This window comes from Panthera onca, chromosome D3 (genome assembly GCF_046562875.1).
Source record: "Panthera onca isolate mPanOnc1 chromosome D3, mPanOnc1 haplotype 2, whole genome shotgun sequence".
Taxonomy (NCBI): domain Eukaryota; kingdom Metazoa; phylum Chordata; class Mammalia; order Carnivora; family Felidae; genus Panthera; species Panthera onca.
The window spans coordinates 6,369,119-6,384,651 of NC_138350.1; the positions used below are offsets into that span (position 1 = coordinate 6,369,119).

Genomic DNA, 15,533 nt, shown 5'->3' on the forward strand with positions numbered 1-15,533 from the left:
CCCGAAAGCATCCTGCGACGTGCGAGAAGCCGGTCACAAAGACCATATATTGTATGAGTCCATTAATATGAAATGTCCACAATTAGAAAATCCATAGGGACAGAAAGCAGATCGGTGGCTGCTGGGGCGTGGGGAGGGGGGAACGGGCTTCCCTTTGTTGGGGGATGGAAATATTTTGGAGCCAGATACGGGTGGTGGTAGCACAACACTGTAAGTGTGCTAAGTGCCAGTGGATCGCACACTTAAAATTTTTTTTAATGTTTGTTTATTTTTGAGAGAGAGACAGAGAGAGACAGAGAGAGACAGAGAATGAGCGAAGGAGGGGCAGAGAGAGAGGAAGACACAGAATCCGAAGCAGGCTCCAGGCTCTGAGCTGTCGGCACAGAGCCTGACGCGGGGCTCAAACCCATAAGCTGTGAGATCATGACCTGAGCCAAAGTCAGACGCTCAACCGACTGCGCCACCCAGGTGCCCCTGGATTTGCACTTTAAAATGGTTAATTTTAGGTGTGCCTAAGTGACTCAGTTGAGCATTCAACTCTTGATTTTGGCTCAAGTCATGATCCTAGGGTTGTGGGATCGAGCCCCGTATCGGGCTCCGAGCTGAGCATGGAGCCTGCTCAAGATATTCTCTCTCTCTCTCTCTCTCTCTCTCTCTCTCTCTCTGCCCCTCCCCCCTGCATGTGCATTCTCTCTCTAAAATAAAATAATAAAAAATAACAAAATAAAATGGCTAATTTTACATTATGTGAATTTTACCTCAAAAAAAATGAAGAAATAAAACTAATTCATCATCACGTAAATGTGCTATTTGCTGCTTTCATGAAGTTATTGAGCACTGATTCTGTGCCAGGCACAAAGGATGAAAATATGGGGAAAGATGCCTATGACAATCCCAGGCTCCCAGGAAAACGCGTGTCCTCCTACCTAAGTGGGAATGTAAATCAGCAAGCTTTTGGGATGGCAGTTTCACCGCATCTATCAAAATTTTAAATGTATATGCACTAGGACCCAACAATGTCCCTGCTATGGCTTTTTCCCAGAAAAATAATAGCAAAAGTAAACAGAGATAAATATACACTCATGTTCACTGTGGCATGGCTTTAATGGCAAAAAAAAAAAAAATCTGGAAACAACACCAATATCCATGGATGTAGAAATTGTTTAAAAATATTATGACAGGTGGGGCAGGGGGCGCCTGGGTGACTCAGTCGGTTAAGCTTCTGACTCTTGATTTTGGCTCCGGTCATGATCTCACTCTACGTGAGCTGGAGCCCCGTATCAGGCTCTGTACTGACAGTGCGGAGCCTGCTTGGGATTCTCTCTCTCTGCTTCTCTGCCCTTCCCCTGCTCGTGCTCGCTCTCTCTCTCTCTCTCTTTCAAAATAAGTAAATAAATAAAATACAAAAATAAAATAAATTAAAAAGTATATTATGACATAACCGCATAATGAAAAACTATGCTACTTTTAAAAAGAATGAGGTAGATGTGGGAAGGTGTCCAGATTTTGCAAAAAAAAAAAAAAAAAAAAGCAAATTGTGAAACAGCATACAGAGCATCATCCTAAGTGAGGGAGGGAGAGTGTGTGTGCATTTATGTGCACAGAAAAGTCTGGAGGAATGGACTCCCAACTACACATGGGTGACTCTGAAGGTGTGTTTGGGTGAGGAGGGACTTCGTCTGTTTATCCTCACTCACTTCTGCACTGTGTCACTGGCAAGACCGCAGAAGTGTAGGCAGTAGGCAAAGGCCTGTCACAAGCGGAATTTAATTAGATACTTAAATATGAGAGAGAGCCAAAGAAATGCAGGAGACAGCAGAAGCAAGGATGGGAATGATGTAAGTGAGGGGCAGTGGAGCGGGGGGGGGGGGGGGGGGGGCCCTGACTTGCCCTAGAGGTGAAGAGGAGGTGGTAGGGACAGGGACTGATGGTTCCCCATTGTTTTTCATTATAGAGCCCTTGTCACCCAACTGGCTGGGACCAAGTGTCTGCCCTGGCTGAGGACCTGGCCGGTTCCCTGTCACTCAAGAAGATTTCCTCACCCTGGGAAGTACCCCCCAAATTCACTTGGGAGGCAGTCCTGTTATTACTACAAATGCCACGGCGATGCCCTTAGTGGGGAAAAGCGTCTTGTCCCTGTGGATATTCAGAATTCAACCTAGGGACGATGATGTCGGTCGGGCCTGTACCACAAACGTATCGGTGGTAAGAGAATTTGGTCATTTTGTTTAGGAATGGGTGATGTTTAGGAGAACTTAACATCTCAGAGTCTCTGATGGATTAGATTTGTGATTCTAATTTAAGGTCTGTAGTTGATTTAGACTTACGATTTCAAATTCAAATCGCACTGGGTTTATAAACAATATTAGACTACTTATGAGAACTTAAAATTTGCCATAGTTATGTCTAATTTATTAGACTTATAAGAATTACTTAAGTACGGGTGAAGGGTTTATTTTTTAGTAAGACTACTAAAGAACTTAAAGATAAAACCAAATATATTCAATTTCTAAGTGCAGTTTAAAAATGCTTAAAAGGAGTTAATAATCAAATTTGTGAGTGGGGCCAAACATTAATCAAAACCCCCTTAAAGGCAATTGCAAAAATGTGCTAGATTTATAAAAGGAGTAAGATTTATAAGTTGAGCAAAAGGCTTAAGGAAAAACTGTGGCTTTTAGTTTATAACTTTAATAAAGTGAACATTAACTCTAAAACCAAATAATCTTTTCTGGGCCCCAAAGTCATCATTTCCTATATCATAAACTCATATCGACATACTGAATTGCTAAGCACAGACGCACTTTACTTTGTAACTGGGAAAAAATATCGCTGCCAGAGCCGCCCCCAGTCTGGTGGGGGAGACAGCTTTACAAGCAAGAGAGAAGCAAAGAATAAACACTGTCTAAGGGGCCAGCGGTGCCTGGGGAAGGGGAGCCGTGAGCAACGGCTTCAGAGAAGAGACACACACGAGGGGCCCCCCTCCTACCTGTGGACTCTCTCTCACGGGATATAAAAACGCTCCCTCGTGTGTTAAGGCAGATGTCCCAGTACTTGCAGCTGAAAGTATGTGACAGCCACAGATGACAGCCAGTCATATAGACGGGGAATTTCACTTTCTAGGGGACCTGCTCCCATGGCTATGAATCAAGGTGCGTATTCCCTGTGACACAGGCTGGGCCGGCAATGGCCGGCCTCTGAATGGTTTTAAGCAGGCGAGAAACACAATCAGATTCTGTGTTTGGGAAAAGATCACACTCAAAATGCTATGGAGACGGGGCACCTGGATGGCTCAGTTGGTTGAGCATCCGACTCTTGATTTTGGCTCGGATATGACCCCAGGGTCGTGGGATTGAGCCCCACATCAGGCTCCATACTGAGCTTTGAGCCTGCTTAAGACTCTTTCTCTCTCTCTTTCTTTTTTTCTCTCTCTCTCCCTCTGCCATTTTCCCCAGCTCATGCTCTCTCTTTAAAAAAAAAAAAAAAAAAAAGGAGGAGGTGCCTGGGAGGCTCTGTGGGTTAAGCATCTGACTCTTGACTTTGGCTCGGTCATGATCTTGCGGTTCATGAGTTCAAGCCCCGTGTCAGACTCTGTGCTGACAGCACAGAGCCTGTTTGGGATTCTGTCTCCTCATTTTCTGCCCCTCCCCCACCCGTGTTTGCTCTCTCTCTCTCAAAATAAATAAACTTTTTTTTAAAAAAGGAAAAAAAAGGGGCACCTGGGTGGCTCAGTCGGTTAAGCATCCGACTTCGGCTCAGGTCATGATCTCACAGCTCGTGAGTTCGAGCCCCGCATCGGGCTCTGTGCTGACAGCTCAGAGCCTGGAGCCTGCTTCAGATTCTGTGTCTCCCTCTCTCTCCTCCACTCCTCCACTCCACTCCTCCTCCACTCATGCTCTGTCTCTGTCTCTCTCTCTCTCTCAAAAATAAATAAACATTTAAAAAATGTTTTTTTTAATAAAATGATTTTTAAGAGTGCCAGGGTAGCTCAGTCACTGGCTGTGTCTGACTCTTGGTTTTGGCTCAGGTCACGACCTCATGGTTCATGAGCTCCAGCCCTGCATCGGGCTCTGTGCTGACGGTGTGGAGCCTGCTTGAGATTCTCTTGCTCTTTCCCCTTCTGCCCCTCCCCTGCTCACTCTCTCTCTAAAAAATAAATAAATAAACATCTAAAAAATATAAATAAAGTGATTTTTAAAAATCAACAGGTGAACAAATAAGCAGAACTGGTATATCCATGCAACAGAATCTCGAGCAGCTAGAAAAAGAAAGGAAGCATTGGGTCCAGCTACCACACGGCAGAACTTTGGAAACATGCTGAGAGAGAGAAGGCAGATGCAAAAACCCACGGGCAAGTCCACTGACATGAACTAGCAACAGGCAAATCTATGGAGACAGGAAGCAGATCAGGGGCTGTTGGGAGGGAGAAGGGGGAGCTCACTGGCACAGAGTTTCTGTTTGGGGGGGGTGATGAAAATGTTCTGGAAATGGTGGTGATGGGTGCATAACACTGTGAATGCAATGAATGTCACTGAATTATACATTTAAAAGTCATTAAGATGGTCAATGTTATGTTATGTATTTTTACTACAATAAGACAAAATCAGTGTCCCGGAGGCTGGACTGCAAGAGTGAAGCTGGAGAGAAGGAGGCCGGCTGGGCCAGAGAGGGTGGGCAGGGGCACCCGGGAAGAGATACAACAGGGCTTGGGGACATTTTAAATTTTTTTTTCAACGTTTTTTATTTATTTTTGGGACAGAGAGAGACAGAGCATGAACAGGGGAGGGGCAGAGAGAGAGGGAGACAAAGAATCGGAAACAGGCTCCAGGCTCGGAGCCATCAGCCCAGAGCCTGATGCGGGGCTCGAACTCACAGACTGCGAGATCGTGACCTGGCTGAAGTCGGAGGCTTAACCGACTGCGCCACCCAGGCGCCCCTGGGACATTTTAGCAGGAGATACCCATGGGACATCCAGGTGGAATGTTCTCCGGCAGCTTCCTCATCAGTGAAAACAGGAAGTGTTGAGGTGGTTATTTTTTAATGCTTATTCATTTTTGAGAGAGAGAGGTGGTGGGGAAAGTTCAGATAGAGAGGGGGACAGAGGATCTGAAGTGGGCTCTGCGTTGACAGCAGACAGCCCGACGCGAGGCTCGAACTCACGAATCCTGAGATCATGACACGAGCCAAAGTCAGACGCTTATTTGACGGAGCCACCCAGGTGCCCCAATATTGAGGTGGCATTGAAATGAAGACAGTGTGGTTTCAAGTCCCAGGTCTGCTGCTTCCTGGTTGGAGAACAATACCAAAGCATCCTCAGGCCGTGGCCAAGGAAAGGCCAGAGGAAGCGAGACTCAGAAGAGTCTGAGAAGGAAGAGGCAGTAAGTCGGATGAGAACCAGAGGACGTGGTATCAGAGAAGCCAAGGAAATGAAGAGTGTCAAATGCCACTGAGATGTCCAGTAAGATGAGGACCAGGGTTAGGTAACATGGCCCTATCCAGGTCACCAGTCACCTGGGGACCTGTGTCTTAGAAGATCCAATATAACTTTCCAGAACACTCCAGAGCATTAAACACACCTTCTTCCTAATCTAGCCCAACTGGACTCGTCCACTCCCAACCAGAGCCTTACAATCTTGTCAACTAATCCCGCACTGCTCTCTGCCTCTAGGACCAGGAATTAAGAAAGAAAACTCACATGTAAACATCCGTCACGGGCCAGGTACCGTGCTCTACTGGCCTCTATGACAGTCCTGTAAGGTAAGTGTAGTGGGTTGAAGGGCCCCCTTCAAAAGTCATGTCCACCCAGAACCTCAGAATGTGAGCGTTATGTGGGATAGGGTCTTAGCAGGGGTAGTTTGTTAAGATGAAGTCCCACTGGATTAGGATGAACCCTAAATTCAATGACTGCTGAACTCACAGAAGAGAAGACACAAAGAGATACACAGGGGAAAATGCCATGTGAAGACAGAGGCAGAGACTAGAGGGATCAGTCTACCAGCCAAGGACTGCCAAGGGCTGCCAGCCACCACCAGCAGCTGGGAGAGAGGCCTGGAACAGATTCTCCTTCGGAGGCCCAGAAGGGACCACCCTTGCAGGCACCCTGGTTTCAGACTTCCAGCCTCATGAACTGTGAGGGAGTAACTTGCTGTTATTTTAGGCCCCTCGGTGTGTGGTAATTTCTTAGAGCATCCCAAGAAAACTAAAACAGTAGGTATGATTAGCCTCTTCCTTTTGCAGGTGGGGAAAGTCACTTCACTTCTCTGGGCCTCCAAGCTGGGTTTGTGTGAGTTAACCTCCCTCAGCCCCGTCTACTCTGGGACACCGCCAAACCAAGTTTCTGGGCCTCGGGAGCCAAGAATCGTAAACGGGAAATTCACCAAGGTAATGTCACTCAAGGCAACAAGATGGCCAGCCTCCCCCAGGTCCCCTAGCCCCTCACCCTGCATCCCATCACTGGTTTCTGCACGCCCAGGCCAGATTGCTCGTCCGTCCTGCCCACAGTGGCAGACACAGGACACTAAGTAGGAGAAAGCATGGTGGCTCCAAGCCTACCCTGTGAAGGAGTCCCATATAATTATCAGGCAGTTGGGCCCTTTGTCGGCCGTGGCAATCCACCGCCTATCTTCACTGATGCAGAGGCAGGAGATCACATTGGGGTGGCCCTGCAGAAATGGAGAGAAAATGTTTTGAAACCTCAAGGACACGGCCCAGGCTTGGCACTGGTAGGAGTGACTGGGGCCCCAGAGAGAACGGAGCTCCCCTTCCAGGTTCATCTGGCTGAAAATTCCATGCCCACTGGCTTTCCCTGGCATTTCTCCATAGCCAGCGGCGTTCAAATTTGCTCCCCCTCGAAACACCTGGATAAGCCCCACTGCCCACAAGAACAGGGGTGTCCTACAGGTATAGGCATGTCCCCCACTCTGAACCCAGGTTGAGAATAAATGTTGGGGTTCTGCCTAGTCCCCTGGAAGCTCCCTGCCGGCCTCATCGCCCTAAAACAGTGTCCACATCAGGTCACTGAGCAGCTCTGGAGCAAAAGGTTCCTCGCTGGTCTATCTGCTTTCATTCCCAGCCCCCTATAATCCTTTCCCGGTAACTCGGGAATCTTCTGGAAACACAGAAAAAAACGGTAGTGCTCCCTGCCAGGAAATAGCCTATTTCCACCCTTCTTCATCTTCCCTCGCTCACTCTGCACCAGCCATACTGGCCTCCTTTCTGGGCCCCACGCACAGGCCTGCAAACTCAGTCTAGAATGCTCCTCCCCAGCCTGTCCCTGGTTGATTCATTTTCATCAGTCAGATCTCGGCATGAAGGGCATGTCTGCATTCCCAGGCAACCCAATCTGAGGTCCGGCTCTCACTCTTGACCTCTCCCCTATAGCATTCCCACATTTCCTTTGGAGTGCTTGTTATAATTCATAGTTATGTATTTATGAGACTATAAGCTCCACAAGGTGGGGGGGACTGGATCTGTTTTCTTCATGACTACAGACCCAGAATCTGCAACAGATGTTATGAGAAATATCTGTGGAATGAATGAATGAATGAATGAATGGTCAAGGCCTTTCCCAGCCAGCTCACTCTGACCTGCCTGGCATTGTCCCCATTTCTCAGCCCCTCTGCCCACTCCCGCTTCTTCCTGACTCTGCAGACACCAGCTCTCCCTTCTCCCTGTGCCATTACCACTGTGCGCAGTCCCACACACTCAACTGAGCTCCGCAGGGTGGTGCTGGCTGGTTTCGTGTGTATTCCTGGCCTTCTAGAGAGCAACTTTCTCCAGCTGCACCCACATGGCTTGGATCCCTGGCACAACGGACTATGGGAAAATCCTTTGTGATGTTTTTGACCTAGGTATTGATTAAAGCAGGTCCTTATTAAAATATATGTCCATTGAAAAGGGTAACATGGAACTGTTCATCGGGTTAATAAGTGGAAAGTCCGAGAAGTCCAAAAAAGGAAGACATTTGGTCAGGTAAATGATGAAAATGTCAGGAACGGAGGAAGCAGAAAATGTCAGGAATGGAGGGGAAGGCAGGCATGTGGGACACTTGGGGAGGCACAGAGGGCGCTGAAAACAAATAAAGGTGTTCAAGTGGGGGGGACAGGACAGGACAAAACCAACCTACTCAATACTTTCAAGTCAGGGGACCTGGATTCAAGACCTGGCTTCATGTGCAGGCTCAGGCAAGTCAGTTAACCTGCTCTGAGCCTTTGCTTTTTCTTCTGTACAATGGGAATATGAACACCCACTTCTCAGCATGATTATAAGGATCAACGAATGCCCTTTTAAACCTGCAAAGGGTTCGAATACCTGCTGAAGCCTTTTGTGTTCCCCCCAGATGTGTGGAGACAACATGATCTATCCTGACCACATTTTTAGGGAAATGCAGAAAAAAAAAAAAAATACAAATGCTTTAAATTCTTGTTGCTATAAAATTAAAAGCAATTGCTATTTGTTAATTGATTCTGATTAGGATCAGACAGACAATGAGTAATAAAATGTGTTTCTAAAGACAAGATTTGCTATAGTTCAGAAGAGAGGTAGGAAAACACGATGGTGATATAATGAAGTCAGCCCTTGCAACAAAAACCAAAAGGCTGTAGTCTAGTGAAAAACCACCTCTTTTACTTGTGGTAAAAACAGAACAAAACGAAAAACAAAAACCAGAAACCTTGCGTACCTGAAGATGGTGCTGATTATTATTGAAAACGTTGTAGATGACCGCGGTGTGAGCGCAGACATACAGAAGAACTCTCTGGCTTTCATCTCGAATATAGTAAACAGGAAGAGAACTGTTCCAGCCAAAAGACCAGGTCAAGGTCTGGAAGACAAAGGTAAAACCAGCAAGACACTAAGTGTGCCGAGGCCAGAGCTAGGATGCTAGGCGCTCCTGGCACAGTCTCTGGAGGAGAAAGATTCCACATCATCAGTCCAAAGAGGAGAAATCACTTCAAGAAAGTCCTCAGCCACGTGCTACAGTGTGGATGACCCTTGAAGCCATGACTCTGAAAGAGGCCAGACACACAGGTCCGCAGAGTGTGTGACTCCATCCACAGAGACAGAAGGTAGATGAGCGGCTGCGGGGCGGCTGGAAGAGGGGGTGGGGAGTGACTGCCAAGGGGGATGGATTTCTCTTGGGGGGGATGAAAATGTTCTGGAATTGCATAGTGGTAATGGTTGCACACCCTTGTGAACAGGCTAAAGACCGATGAACTGTACACTTAAAAGGTAAATTCTGGGGTGCCTGAGTGGCTCAGTCGGTTAAGCATCCGACTCTTGGTTTGGGCTCAAGTCATGATCTCACAGCTCGTGGGTTTGAGCACTGCTGGTGCAAAGCCTGCTTGGGATTCTCTCTCTCTCCAACCCTACGCTGCTTGCTCTCTCTCTCAAAATAAATAAAAAAAACTTAACAAAAAATGCTTGAGGGTAAATTTCATGAGGACGTAGAGGAATCGGGACCATGGTGCACTCCTGGTGGGAATGTGAAATGGTGCAGCTGCTACGGACACACCAAGGGGACTCCTCAAAAACTTGAAAACAGAATTACCACGTAATGCAGCAAGCACACTTCTGGGCACGCACCTAAAAGAACTGAAAGCAGGGTCTCAAAGAGACATTCATACACCCAGGCTCATAGCAGCATCTTTCACAAAAGCCAAAAGGTAGGGCCGCCTGGGTGGCTCAATTGGTTAAGCAACCGACTTTGGCTCAGGTCATGATCTCATGGTCTGTGAGTTCGAGCCCCACTGGGCCATGTGCCGATAGCTCAGAACCTGAGCTGTTCCTCATATGAGCCGCCCTGTATGTTCCGAACTACATTAAACGCTTTATATGCATGGTGCCATGTGCCGACAGCTCAGATTCTGTGTCTCCCTCTCTCTCTCTGCCCCTCCCTGGCTTGTACTCTGTCTCTCTCTCTCTCAAAACTAAGTAAACATTAAAAAAAAAAAAAAAAAGCCAAGCCACCCAAGTGTCCATTGACAGATGAATGGACAAACAAAATGTGAATATCATTCAGTCTTCAAAAGGAACGAGTTTCTGACACACTCTACGACATGGATGAACCTGGAGGACACCGTGTAAGTGAAATCCACCAGTCACAGCAAGACAAACACTGTAGGATTCCACTTACATGAGGTCCCTAGAGGAGGAGTCAGATCCACAGAGACAGAAAGTAGAACGGCGGTTACCAGGGGCCGGGCTGGGGAATGGGGAGTTGTTGTTCAATGGGTAGGGAGTTTCGGTTTTGCAAGATGAGCTCCAGGCAGTGGTTGCACCTCAGCGTGAAAGTACTTACTACTACACTGTATACTTAAAAATGGTTAAGATGGGGGGGCTCAGTGGATTAAGCAGCTGACTCTTGATTTCGGCTCAGGCCGTGGTCTTACCATTCGTGAGTTTGAGCCCCGTGTCAGGCTCTGCGTGGACAGTGTGGAGCCTGCTTGGGATCCTCTCTCTCCCTCTCTCTCTCTCTCTCTGCCCTTCCCCCGCTCACTCGCTCTGTCTCTCTCTTGCTCTCTCTCCCTCTCTCAAAATAAATAAACAAACATTAAAAAAATAACAACAACAGATCAATATCAGCTCATCAACTGTGACAAATGTCCCATGCTAATGCAAGATATTAATGAAAGGAGAACCTAGGCATGGAGGAGTCACAAGGGAGTAGAAGGGAATTCTATTTTTCATTCAGTTTGCTATAAACCTAAACTCCTCAAAAATACAGTCCATTTAGGGGTGCCCGGTGGTGGCTCAGTCGGTAGAGTGTGCGACTCTTGATCTCAGGGTCATGAGTTCCAGCCCCACACTGGGTGTAGAGATTACTTAAAAAAAAACAAAAACAAAAAACCAGTCCATTTAAAAAATTAACTAACACCAGGCGCCTGGGTGGCTCAGTTGGTTAAGCATCCAACTCTTGATTTTGGCTCAGATCATGATCTCATAGTTTGTGGGATTGAGCCCCGGGTCCGGCTCTGCGCTGACAGCTCGGAGTCTTTGGGATTCTCGCTCTCTCTCTGTCTCTCTCTCTGCCCCTCCCCAGCTCACATGCGCTCTCTCAAAATAAGTAAGCTTAAAAAAAATTAACTAAGGCCAATTAATCGAATGTGGTGTTGTCTAAAGCGATGGCTAAGTGATTAGAGATTTTTAGTAACTCGTTCATTCGGCATTAACAGAACTTCCTTGTCAAGCAGTGCTCACATTAATTGAAACCACACAGTATTCATTGCATTTTGCACTCATGGTGACCAATCACGAAGATAGCCATCTCTTATGGCAATCTTTTCCTGTAAAACATGAAAACAAAACGTTATTGTCAAAACCAGATTTCACTACATTTGACAGTCACAAGATCCCCTCTCATGAATGCAGGATACCCTTCTTTCTTGGCTGGAGACAGTGTCCATGAGCCCCATGGGCCACTCCAGGCCTTTGGGATGAGGCAGGGGACCCCAAAGGAAACGGAGGGTGCCACGGGCACAGAGAGAGATTCAGAAGCACGCTCACTGAAGCACCTCTAGTGAGAACACGAAATCAGAAGGAACATAAATGGCCATCAATAATAGGGAAATGCCTGAATTTAAAATGAAGAAATGGGGGCAGGCACCTGGGTGGCTCAGTTGGTTAAGCGTTCAACTTCGGCTCAGGACATGATCTCACATTTCTTGAGTTCCAGCCTCTGTGCTGACAGCTCAGAGCCTGGAGCCTGCTTCGGATTCTGTGTCTCCCTCTCTCTCTGTCCCTCACCCAATCACGCTCTGTCTCTCTCTCAAAAATAAATAGACATTAAAAAACATTTTTTTAGGGGCACCTGGGTGGCTCAGTCAGTGGAGTGTCCGACTTCGGCTCAGGTCATGATCTCACCATTCATGAGTTCAAGCCCTGTGTCTGGCTCTGTGCTGACAGCTCGGAGCCTGGGGCCTGTTTCAGATTCTGTGTCTCCCTCTCTCCCTGCCCTTCACCCACTGTCTCTCCCTGTCTCTCAAAAATGAATAAACATTTAAAAAAATTAAAACAAATTTTTAACGAGGAAATGGATCTACATTCACTGATAGAAAAAAAAATCCTCCAAGATATATGAAGTAGAAAAATACTCTGCAGACATGCAGAATCTGTCACTGGTAAAGAGAACAAAAACTAATGGGTGTCATGGTGTGTGTGTGCACACACTCACGGGAGTACACAGCTAACAGGTCTGTAGATGCACAGAACAAGGTCTGGAAAGATCTACAGTTATACCAAACCGTAACAGTAGTCACCCCAGGGAACTGGGATGGGCGTGGTCAGTGTAAGAAGGGGAATCTGCTTTGTTTAATTTTTTTTTTTTTTTTTTAATGTATGGAGCACCTAGTAATTTTAACAGAAAGGAAAAACAATACAGGAATGGGAAAAGAAAGAAGGTATACTCAAAGCGCTAAACAAGTTTGTAGAGAGAGGTCTGGTTCTGTGGTGAGCCCAAGGTTAACAGGAGACCCAAAGCCCTGGCACAAAGGTCACTTGGTCTCATTAGTGATATTACATGATGTCTTATTAGCTGGCTAAACAAGACAAAAGTCTTCAAGGGCTCTAAAACTTACTTATTCTTTCTTTTGGACAGAATAATCGCAAGCTTTGACCTTGAACTCCACTGCTCAAAGTAAGCCAAATGTACAGAAAGGAGGCTGTCAATTGTCTGCCCTTCTCACTAGACATTTTCCATCATCCTCATCGGCATTATCACCACCACTGCCATCTAGCTGTTGACGCTCAAGTGCGCCCTATATGTTCCGAACTACATTAAACGCTTTATATGCATTCAGTTGCTTACAAATCTTCCAAAGGCCAACTCTGCAGGGAAAAAAGAAAAACAGGAGATGAATCCTAGGAGGCAATTGTCAGAAGCAGATGGAGGAAGAAGGGGGAAAAAAAACTTTCCTCTCCCTTCTCTTGGTAAATGATAATATTTTTATTCCTCGCAGATGGTGCCTCCCTGGAATACTGTCAGTGGCAGCAAAGGCAGATTCCTTTGGACTGCCTGGTGCTTTTCACAGTGGCTTTCACTTTTTTTCCATACCTTTCACTTTCTCTTAATTTTTTTTAACGTTTATTTTTGAGAGAGAGAGAGAGAAGAAGGGCAGAGAGAGAGGGAGATACGGAATCTGAAGTAGGATCCAGGCTCCGAGCTGTCAGCACAGAGCCTGACGCGGGGCTTAGACTCACAGACCTGGAGATCGAGACCTGAGGCTTAACCGACTGAGCCACCCAGGTGCCCCAGTCCACACCCTTCACTTCTGACCCATCTTGGTAATGGGATAGTTTTAGGAGCCTGTAATGGTTTTAGGAGCTTGTAAAGCTATCAAGCAAGCTAAGGCAGAAGAGGTGAGGAGAGGGGGGAGAGGGGAAGGAATGGAGGAGGAGGAGCACAAAGTGAGAAAACGGAGAGGGGAAAGGGAGGGGGAAGGAGGAGGAGAGATGGAGCTTGAGTCTCCCACCAAAACCAGCACCCTATGCAACGGACAAACCACGTCCGGAATTTCCTGCCTGCGGAGCAACACTATTGGACCCAGATGCGGCGTTCCTGTCCGTAGCCTGTCATGCGTGTCCAGCTGGAGCGCTGAACTGAACTTTAAAACACACAAGTCTATTGTTAGTTTAAAAAGGATATTTCTGGTGGTATTTTTTTTTTCCATGTGCATAAAACTCCCCTATTTCACAATGCTCTCCGAGCGTTGGAGGAAATCAAAAAGCACATGACACTCACCAAAGGGTACACATTGGCTCTGTCATCCTTTTGAAACAAAATGTCCTCACTGGTGGCCACCAGTGAATCCTCTGGGATCTCTGTTTGGGGCTGGAATTCTTTTCCTTTTTCTTCACTTAAGTATGATAGTCTTTTGTCTTGTATCCTTTCTCCCTTTTCTGCTTCCAAATCTGTCCCTTCTTGTCCCGATTCATCTTGGGGCATCTGGTGGGTTTTCTGCCCAAGCTTGCTAGAGGGCTGTGAGTCAGGGGAACTAATCTGTAGTTCCTCAGAACTGATTTGCTCCAAATCAAGAAATCTTCGTTGTGAGCTCAAGTCTCTAAAAAGCTCATTTGTTTCTGAATGCTCTGATGCACGCTTTGACTCATCACCACTATGGGTTTTCTTAAAAAAGAAAGAAAAGAAGATTGTGATTCCAGTTACAGTATGTGCTGCCGTATTCCCTCATAAATTTTCCTTTCTATTCCTAATCAGCCAGTCAGTGTTAGCCTCACATGGGAACCATGAAGCACTTTAAAAAGGAGCCTGGGACGTTTTGTACTTAAATGAGTCATGGGTGTGCCAGGTTTATTCCTGGCCTACCAGCAGAACCACACAGCAGAACCATTCTTCTAAGTGGCACTGGTCCTCTCCGAGGACAGACTCGGCACAGAGTCACTTCTCCTTGGACCACAGCTGAGTTCTCTTCCAGGATGAGTCTGTGGAAAGCCTCCATTACTATAATCACACTGACTCTGTTCTAAAACAAGCACACTCCAGCTAATCCCTAGCCCCTCTTTACATCAGCTCTGGTGCACGCCTCCTCCAGGAAGCTTCCCCTGACCATCCTCCTAGCTGGGTTAAGTGTCCCTGTTTTTCTTGTTTTGTTTTTTTAAATGTCTCCCTTGCATCTTTCAATAACTGCACTTAGCATATTGTTTTAGAGAGTTCAGGTCTGCCTCCTGACACTCCCTAGAATTCCTTAAGAGAATGGATTGTATCTTATTTGTATCTCCATAGCCTGGTATATAGTAAGCGGTCATTTAATGATTATGAATGAATGAATGAATGATTTACAATTACTACTTACTAGAAAAGTTCCCGACATGATTGACTGGGAATCAGTCAATGTAAGTTTCTCCAAACTGATCTTGGACTTGGTGATTTCTTGGGGCTTCACTGTGGTTTCTTCCTGTACTCCTGCAGCTACCTCCTCCCCTGCAGCTGCAGCCTTTTCCTCCGTTTTTTCTCTCACAGCCTCCTCCTTCCCACCTTCTCCCCCTTCTTCCTCTTCCTCCCCTTTCTCCTCCACTCCTTCCTCCTTCTCCCATTCTTCCTCCCCCTCCTCTCCTTTCTTCTCTTTCTCTCCCACTCCTCCCCCCTCCTCCCCTTGCTCCTCTTCCTCTTCCTCCACTCTTTCTTCCTCCTCTTCCTCCTCCTCCCAGTCCTTTCCCCCTTCCTCCCCCTTCTCCCATTTCTCCTCCACCCCGTCCTTCTCTTCCCCTTCCTCCTCTCCTTCCTCTTCCTCCTCCTCCTGCTCCCCCTCCTCCCGAGGCTGTCTCCATACTAACATATCATCTTCCTTTAATTTCTGTGGCATACTTTCTCCCTCTCTATAATATGAATTATAATCTTCTTCTTCTTCTTCCATTTCTGTTCCTCCATCTTCTTCTGTTTCTTCTAGTGGCTCTTCCCCTGCGTCCGACATTCCTCTTTGTGGAGTTTTCTCTAGAGAAATTTTGACCATAACAATCAGCAGTTCCCATTTTAATTTCCTGGTGCACTAACCTATCGATGAAATGTGCAATGCTGGCCCTGGTTG

The 15,533-nt window shown here is 46.7% G+C and overlaps 1 protein-coding gene across 6 annotated transcripts in view; it reads right to left on the bottom strand.

The window, feature by feature from the left end:
* Positions 1–15,533, bottom strand: part of CFAP251 (cilia and flagella associated protein 251) — a 67,663-nt gene that overhangs the window by 51,183 nt on the left and 947 nt on the right. For 5 of the 6 annotated variants that reach the window (XM_060612215.3, XM_060612211.3, XM_060612216.3 and 2 more), the window contains exons 2-5: positions 14,802–15,439; positions 13,733–14,116; positions 8,678–8,818; positions 6,550–6,659 (exon numbers count right to left, since the gene is read on the bottom strand). In XM_060612215.3, the coding sequence (XP_060468198.2) occupies positions 6,550–6,659; positions 8,678–8,818; positions 13,733–14,116; positions 14,802–15,419 (1,253 nt within the window). In that variant the 5' untranslated portion in view covers positions 15,420–15,439. The remainder of the gene's footprint in view (positions 1–6,549; positions 6,660–8,677; positions 8,819–13,732; positions 14,117–14,801; positions 15,440–15,533) is intronic. The other variant, XM_078435845.2, reaches the window with a different exon arrangement.